General features: G+C 36.9%; 1 protein-coding gene across 1 annotated transcript; it reads right to left on the reverse strand.

The window, feature by feature from the left end:
* Window positions 1-2,316: 2,316 nt before the first annotated feature.
* Window positions 2,317-7,366, reverse strand: LOC147850438 (uncharacterized). Its single transcript, XM_087336418.1, has 3 exons — window positions 6,166-7,366; window positions 3,493-3,626; window positions 2,317-3,383 (listed from the first exon to the last, which is right to left on the reverse strand). The coding sequence occupies exons 1-3, from the start codon at window positions 6,639-6,641 to the stop codon at window positions 2,413-2,415; spliced, it is 1,581 nt and encodes a 526-aa protein (XP_087192544.1). The 5' UTR covers window positions 6,642-7,366; the 3' UTR covers window positions 2,317-2,412.
* Window positions 7,367-9,203: the final 1,837 nt, after the last annotated feature.

The raw sequence follows: 9,203 nt of genomic DNA on the forward strand, positions 1-9,203 counted from the left end.
GTGAAATAGTGTATTTTGATGATTCAATGAACGTAAACTTCGTATGTAAGTCGTATTAAATGCAGCTATTTTAGAACTCAAAGTTCAAATTCTATATTTAGTTTTGGATTGAGAACAAAGTGCTTTGGGAGTTATGAACTAGTATCTCCAAACTCCATTGAGCTCCCTCATTAAGGATAAACTGACTATAAGACAAACTTACTCTTTAGAAGATGATTGATTTGCATGTTGTTTTCCTTGGCAAAATTGACCTGATCATTATGATAAGTTATAATCCCCTGAAAGAAGTTAAAGGGCCATGCCATTTGCCTACCCTCCTAATGCAAAACTAGCTCATTTATTACCTATAAATACCAACATAACATTATGCATAGTAATTTGTCCAATCAAATACATTACCTACTACTCATTACACAAAATTACCTAATGTTAGCTAGCCCTAGTTAAGTTGGCCTATCAATCACATTACTAGTCTCGTCACCAACCTTCATCAATGGTACTATCTTTTGTCCGTCAATCATTTTCACGTCCACATTAACTACATCTCTATTCCAAAACCTAGTTACATTGGTCAAAAATTGCATGAAACTATTGGGCTTGTGATATCTTTTTCTTTCTTTTTTCCAAAAATAAAACACTACTTCACATTAGTTAGCAAAAAGTGATATCATATTATTATGTCAATAACCAAAACCTTCCTTGTCTTCCTTCCTTGACCACAAATTACAATAGAGGCCACTTCAATAATCTTGATTCCTAGAAAAAAAAAATTACTTAGCAAATTAAAAAGATATTACCTATGTTAACATAGTTAATCCTCTTATTGAACTTGCAACTAAACCAATGTGGTGGTTTAATCTTATTAAATCATCGTCAATACAAATTCATAATTGCTTTAGCATTTATAAGTTTGGTCTATAAGTATTGTAACATCATCTTGCACAAAAAATGCCTTTAAACCTTTAGACTAACAAAATGTGCCCACATGAGTGAGGATTTTTCAAAACAATTCAACCAAGGAAGAGTGAGCTAAACGAATCCAAAAAACATGTTAAGTGGTGGAAAATAACTCATTTTGGAATTAAGCTATTTCGCATTGACAAACATTCTATGTAAGAACATTTCTTGCATGTCGATTTTGGTATGGTTGTTTCATACAAGTTCTATGCTAAAATTTCGTGTTTGAATGAAAGAATTACATTTCATATGAAAGACATTTTGATGTTACATCTATTAGAAATTACGGATTGACCAAGACATACCCTCTCAAGTGCCAAATTTGAACTTTTAAATAAACACTAACATATAGTTAGTAGTATAACTAAACCTCCTGAATCGAGAAGCATCATTAGCATACATGGGTATAACACATCAAGTTACAAGTAGACAAAGTGAGCGATTATGAGAAGGGAGACAACAAATATTTGATTGTTAAGTCAAAGCATCATTGGCACACATGGGTATCACACACCATGCTAGGAGAAGACACAGTGAGATTAAGGGAAGATGAACAATATTTGATTGTTAAGTCAAAGCGTCATTAGCACACTTGGGTATGACACAACATGCTAGGAGAAGACACGATGAGAGTAAGGGAAAACGAACTATATTTTATTGTTAAGTCAAAGCATCATTGGCACACATGGGTATCACACAACATGCTAGGAGAAGACTCGGCAAGATTAAGGGAAGACAAACAATATTTGATTGTTAAGTAGAACATGCTAAGCATAGATTGAAATTGAAATTAGGTAATATATTTAGTACTTCAACTCATTGAGAACTAGGTCATAACTGAGTTGTTTGTTTGGTATAAAGAGAACATGTATTCCTTCATCCTATCTTTATGGTTTATGCTCATCCATAATGATGGATTCAATCAATGAATCACTACGTTATATACATCATGGGCACAAACATACGGGTATGCAGGTACTTTGATGGTTATGGTGTTGAAAGACAATATAAAGAGTGTGTATGCGACACACTCCAAGATATGGAACAAATCAGTTTACAAACAGTTGGCATAATTATCTCATCCATGGCTTAAATGATAATCATTTCGGTTCACTGCTCTACCCTCGGTAATTGTTCCATTGTTCCAATATCACCTCAACAGCTTGTCTATCAATTAATAATCTCTTCCACAAAAATGGAACCCGAGTGTTCACATTATTGTAAGAATACCTGAAGTTATAACCAGCATTTGTTACCTTGGTCCTTTCACCTCCATTAGCTATAATTCTAACTTGAAAAACTAACTACCAAATTTAGTTAAAAATGACACTCATTAGTTAAATCAATTGAAATCAGATGAAGCCAAATATCTTGTCTTCACATAAAAGTAAAATCCAAGTTCCAATGACAATCAAGAATTGCAGATACATATCCAACCAACAAGCCTAGCTAGCTTTAAATATGTTGTGAGCTAAAGATAGATGACCCATATGATCTGAAGGTTTGCAGCTCTCCAAATTGGCAAGCTCCTATATCAAATGGCTCGGATGAGCCCATGGTTTCAGAGCTTTGCCCATGTGGAGTACATGCAACTTGCATTAAATCTATAGTCGGTTTCACTTCCTCTGTCATGCCATTAACTTGTATTTCTCCACTATGAAGCATAGAATACAAATGAAGGCATTCCGAGGCCTCGGCACCATTCAAACTATGAGAAAAATGTGTTCCCACATTTTCCTTTCCTGTTGTATTAGAGCACCCACTTGAACCATCGTGTGAGGTTATGGCAGCTGAGAAAAGCTTATCATTTGCCCAACTGAATTGATGTGATGGTTGTCCTAACAGTGGTTCGGCAATTGGAATATTTCTGACATTATTCTGCAAGTCATGATCTGATGACATTAGACTTGAAGTGGAATCTAAAGATTCTGCAACTGAGGTCTGAGCTGAGGACCAAAGTTGCATAGTTGACTGAAGAGAGAGAGCACACCCAGAAGAGTCTGAGACTCTTGTAAATCCATGACCAACAGGTATAGCCTCTAGTCCTCCAGACCCTGATGACATCAAAGATAAGCTTTGATGCATAAGAGGGCTCACTGATCCATAGTAATTTTCCTTTGAACCTATTGGCATTTCACTAGAACCAGGATTCGTGCCTTTTGGACTTTGAGGGAGAAAATGGAATTGCCTTTCATTTTGGTGCTGAAGGCCAGCGAGAAATAGCTGCTCTATTCCCATGCCTGATGCAGGCAAAGAGCAAGATGATGATGAGGATTGGTCCTCATATTTTATCATCCGTGGTGACCAGATTGCTTTCCTTTCACCATTCACACCATCACTATCATCCCACAGAGCTGACATACCTTGCATTTTTGCATTAGGTGGAAAATATCTGTCTGAGAACAAACGACCGAACCTCCTATTGTCTGCATCATAAAACAATATACAGCAACAGGGATGAGACTAAACAAGAAGTCCAAACAAATTTGTACGATATATTTCCATCATCCATAAGTGCTTTTTCAGGATTTTTACCTTGAAATGCAGGCAAAAACCTCGTATGCAAACCAAACGCATCAGGTTGAGGTTTGCGACGCCGTTCATTATGACCTGCAAGACGTCTTCGACAACTCCTCTTACCTTCATCGAACTCGATTAGGCCATGAAATCTGTTACAAATAACTATATTTTAAAGCATATCCAGATTCCCATTAAGACAATTCTACTCAAGTAAACAGCATCTGTTACAAATAGCTAGAAATTATAGAAGTTCTCCAATTTCCATACGCATGTTTCCCTCAAGCAGACAAAAACTTTGTCCTCATACAGACTGCAAATAACAGATACATTGTACATTATTACACCAATATTGAAACTAATTATTGTAGCAAAAGCAAAAAATATGCACTTCTCTGCAATATGCCTGCTAGATCTTATATTCTTGCCGCTACAATTTTATTTTTACGGTACCATTATCTTCAGAGGTCTAAATTCATAGTCCCTTAACAGATATGTTTCTGAATGGCTCTACCATTATTTATTTATCTAATATGAACAGAGAAGCTCGCTTGGTGACTGATGTAAATAATAAGAGAAACATTAATAAAATGAACATTTCTTTTCTAGCAATCATTTGTCTCAAGTCTAGGAAGTATACTCTGGCAGCTGTGTTCTAAAAGACTACATTTTCTCATCATACATGGAAAATCAGTAAGCAGGATTTTGCACACTTTACATGGATGAGCAAAGTTTAATTACATTCATTCTCTCCATAGTTATCACCTTGCTATCAATGCAATAGATCGATTATAGGTCTACCACATACTCCCTCCCACATTCAGTAAATTTTCCAGCAGAAACGCAATAAACTGCATCATACATAGGTAATTTGAAACTTTTAAGATGTGGTCTGTCCAAGGAATCTGACAACAAGAGGAGTTTGTAAAACCTGATCACAATAGCTAAGACTTTGATATGCAGCCGTCATCAGATTTTTGCTCCCATGTTGTAGTTATACCAGATAGAATTCACATCTTACCGTGATTCTAAGCTGTTCTAAGGTAGTTAAACAACAAAATCTGCTAAACATAGCAGGAAAATACCCAAATTCTTTTCTTTCAGTTTAACCTGTTAAAGAGTTGCAGAAGTGCGACTCTTGACTCTTGAGCTTCCAGTTGGCAAATTCCCGAATATTGTCATTCTTAATATGCAGGTTGGCCTCAAGAAATTAAATTAGCATGAGTGCCAAATTGCATTGCAAGTTTTCATCAAGTGGGAAATGAATGGTTACAAAAATAAGCATCATTTTCTACATATGTTCTCTCCTGCCTCTTAGTATAACCCTTGATCTTTGAGAAGATAACTGTCATTTCTGAGAACTCTATATTGATGATACCAAGTAAAACCTCTGCATAAGAATTAAGATGTCGACAGCTGTTTTTCTTCAAGGAATGACATCACGATTGCAGATATGTGATCCTATAGCGGGTTATATTGCAGATTACACATGAGAGGACTTCTTTATGGGCTTTTACAAAGCATATAATAGTAGATACAAATAAAATCCAAGAAGAACTCATATTATTTAGAAAGTTATTATTAGCAGACATTACAAACTCCTCAATCTATTCAGGTTGCTGGATTAAGATTTGGAATTCTGGTTACATATGCAATACTAATTGAGAATTGCAATGTAAAGTAACTACTGCACATAAAATAACATATAAATTGGTAAAATAATTTAAGATCGTCCAGTCAGAAAGGGCATTAATGTTGATTCTCATGGTTAACGTGATGAAATCTAAAGGAATGTACATTGTAGATACTAATAAAAAAGGGTGTGTATTTAAAATGAGTCAATACATCTTGATTCTTAGCCTATACCTAATGACATTCATGCTACTTCCACATTAACTTCACTGTCTTAGGAGCTTCATCTGAACTATTTCTGTATTTCTTTGTTCTTATCATAGATAATGAATGTTTCTGCAGAATTAAACAAATTTTCACTTCATTAATCAAAACCATAGTAACATCACAGATCTGAAGTACCATAACATAAGAAACTACATCTAACACCCCATCAAAGACTGATTGAAAAGACCATGCACAGTGTCCATATCCACTGGCATAAATATTTCTCTCTAATACACAGTAGAATATTCTTCTGACCTATCTTCAAGTTTCTGATCATCTATCTGAGTGCTAGGTAATGAATGAGATGCCACAGCAAATTCAATATACTGATTAAACATTCATGAATACACTTCACACTCTCAAAAAAGAGGTCTAAAAGACTGTGTACTCTTTAATTCATAGAGCCATATCTAAATTCCACAGTTTAAAGATTTTTTAGATTATCTTTCATAATTCCAGTGATTGTCTGTCCGTACATTAGTTACTGCAAAACCCAGCGATTTGGCTAAAAATATTCATCAGCGACTGAATTCATATAATCACAAAAGCATATTGAAAACCAGAAGAAGAAAACAAACGGCATTCATACCATTCATCAAAGGCCAATAGTTGTATATAGGAAAAAACAACAATTTCTTTTGTTATTTCCCAAATGCACCTAGTTCTTCATTATTCCCCATTTTCTCCTTTTGGGAGATGGGCTAACAACCATAACACTCAAGGAAATAGTGGGAACTGAGGGGTATCTGGGGAATAAATTAAAGCAGCATCAGGGATATAGTGAGAACTGACCTACTACATTGTTGACAGAACCGTTGTTCTTGTCCAGAGACAATAACCATCGTCGATTTTGAATGCAAAGGACAAACTTTGTGTCGACGATGGTAATCCTTCACAGAGCTAAGATCAGTTTTACATCCTTCCACTTGGCATTTTGGATTTAATGTTGAATTCCGAGGTCTCTTCTGAGAAGAAGTTAACTTGTTGTTATTACACATTTGTCCTACATTGACATTGTTGGTCGATCCTCCTGCCGATCCAGGAACTTCAAAATATGTTCGTTTTCCTAGCTCTAATCCTATCATACTATCATTCGGATTGCTTTCTTTCTGGTTAATTATTCTTTGCACTGATTGATGTACACAATTGTTCTCTTTACTACTCTTCTCAGAGAGAGAAACTATTCCATCTACACTTTGCCACTGCGAATCAGAAGAGTTGATAGCTGCATTGCCCAGGAAGCTTAAGTTGTTTTGTCCCATCTGCATATATATAGATATAAACTCCTCGCTATTTCTACTCGGTTATAGTTCAGAACAAGCTTTTCTCTTCAGAGCACTGGATCGAACCTCATTATTTATACAGATCAATCTCTGTGTTGATTCGGTGTGAGGTAGGGGAAAGATCTGAATCTCGAAACGGTGTGGATAGGAGTTAAGTATTATACTAAGTATCGACGAACACACGTAGATGGAGTTGAAAGGGAGCGACAGAACCACCGCTGAGAAGCTAGATTCAAGATATATACGTAAAAGAAATCAAAAGAAAGAAATTTTAGGACTAAGAATGTAGCTTCTTCAAGTATGTATTAGTAAGGAATGTTTAAGAACATACAATACAGATCGAGTCGAATGGAAGAATGAACAACTTCCAGTCGAATTGAAAGAAAGAACTGTACGAAGAGCAAAGGCTCCAGAAAAATACATAGATCAAACCCAAAGGAAGAAACTGAACGAGCGTATTTATACAGAAGGTCGACTTGTCAGGGAGGAACAAGAGTACTAAGAAGACATATTCAAGAAGATAATCGCATAGATCGATTTGAACCGAACGAAATAATAATAATAATACAACAAAGAAGTCAGAAAATTAGGAAGATACATAAATCCAGAAGAAAGAAAGGTAGGGCCGCATTCATAAGAATGAATGCTTCAAGAATATGCATAGATCAAGCTCAAATGAAGAAAAAAACTGTACTTAACATCATCAGAAGTACAGGATCGAGAAGATACCAAATAAATGGTTCTCAAAGGACGATCGATGACCACAATCATGGCAATTTCAAGGAAGATATAATAAGAATATGGATCGAGCGGAGATTAGGAAGAAAATTCATGGCTAGAAAAGATTTTCTAAATAAGGAGGAGAAGAAGAGAGGATAAGGAAAGGTAAGCGCCATATATGCATGAATATATCATAAAATAAGTAAAGAGTAGATCTTTTAAGCAATGAGGGTAAAAGAGGGAACAAACGAGAGAGAGAGAGAGAGAGAGAGAGAGAGAGAGAGAGAGAGAGCTACTAATTAGATGAAGACAGAGAGAGGGTACTGTGTAGAAGAAGTACTATAGTTTGCGCAGAGAGCTACAAAGGAAGTAATAGGAGGAGGAGGAGAAGAAGAAGAAGATGCTGATGATGATGATAAAGGGAAAAAGAGACACGAGAGACGGGCTCTGAGGGATAAAAGGAAAAAGAAAAAGCTCAGAAGGCTGCCATAGCCAGTACGCTCTGCGACACAACACAGCAACACCATACCATCCTTCTGATCTTTACCATCTCTTTCTTTTCCTTTTGCCTTTATGCTGGCTGGAGAAGACGAAGACGAAGACGAAGAAGAAGAAGAAGAAGAAGAAGAAGCATCGGCAGCAGCAGAAGGAGAGAGAGAGAGAGAGAGAGAGAGAGAGAGAGAGAGAGATTATCTCTCTGTGTGTCTGTGTCTGTTTGTCTGTGTCTGTGTCTGTGTTTTTCTCTGTGTCTTTCTCTGTGTCTTTGTTTTAGGGTTTTGTACAGGCGTCTTTTCTGTGTCCTCCTTTTAGGGTTTGTGCTTTACCATTATGTACATACATACTTTACTTACTTAGCTGCTGGTAAAGAAAGATGCATCTTCATGCCATGCCATGCCATGGTTCCTTTGAGCTGAGCAGGAGGAGGATCACATGCCTCCAAATCCCGGGGGGGGGGGGGTGCCCGATCCTCGTCGTGTCCACACTCGGACAATTCATGCAAACCTTACAGAAGCTCGAACCCGCCGCCGATTGATGCCACCCGCCCCATTAAAAACTAGATTTCGGCACAGATCGTTGACCCCCCCCCCCCCCCCCCCCTTCGACTCCCATCCCAGGGATATGTGGCTTTTATAACTCCATGCCTGCCATCAAATTTGGAAGCATTATGTGTATCCCAATTATGGCGCAATCCTCGATAATAATAATAAAGATAAGATAAAAAAAAGTTATATCCGCCACTAATTCTCGGACCGTCCGTGGAAACTTGCGCAGAAATACCCCCCCCCCCCCCCCCCATTGTCTTGGCATAGGATAACAACGTGATTCCTAAAACTTGTTTGAGTCACAAGAAAAATCCATCATTGAGCTCGAGAAAGCATGATGCACATGCATGTAGTAATCTAACACTCGTATCATGGTTGATCTTGAGGTTGTTACAATCGCAAAATTCTCGTTATATATGTATATAGACTCTATAATAACGCCGCATCTAACTTATTATTGTTGTTGCAAGGTGGGTTTTTGCTCAAATTAACTTCTAATAGTTATGTGACATTCACCCTCATTCCCCCACCCCAGTAACCCCAGTAAGTTCTAATTTTCATTACTCGATGCATATGGAAATTATTAAATATCCCTTGTTTATCTCTTCTTTCTTTTTAAAAAAGTAGCATGTATATAAAAACAACGTGAGAATATTTAAAACTCTTGTTGTCCCTATCACAACAGTGACGATCGTATGCTGCCAAGGAAACCCTCGAAGGTGTTGTAAGACTAGTTAGCATAAAGGCAATTCTGTTGCGGACAAGATGCCTGTAGAGCTCATTA

Source organism: Azolla caroliniana, unplaced genomic scaffold (genome assembly GCF_043228905.1).
Source record: "Azolla caroliniana isolate FFs.n. ecotype wild unplaced genomic scaffold, voAzoCaro1.0.p SCAF_21, whole genome shotgun sequence".
NCBI classification, from domain to species: Eukaryota; Viridiplantae; Streptophyta; class Polypodiopsida; order Salviniales; family Salviniaceae; genus Azolla; species Azolla caroliniana.

Coding starts and splice junctions, on each gene's coding strand:
- LOC147850438 (XM_087336418.1), bottom strand. CDS start 6,641: ATGCAGATGGGACAAAACAACTTAAGCTTCCTGGGCAATGCAGCTATC. Junction 3,627..6,165: donor TTCTGTCAACAATGTAGTAG/GTCAGTTCTCAC, acceptor TATTTGTAACAG/ATTTCATGGCCTAATCGAGT. Junction 3,384..3,492: donor GTTTTTGCCTGCATTTCAAG/GTAAAAATCCTG, acceptor TTTATGATGCAG/ACAATAGGAGGTTCGGTCGT.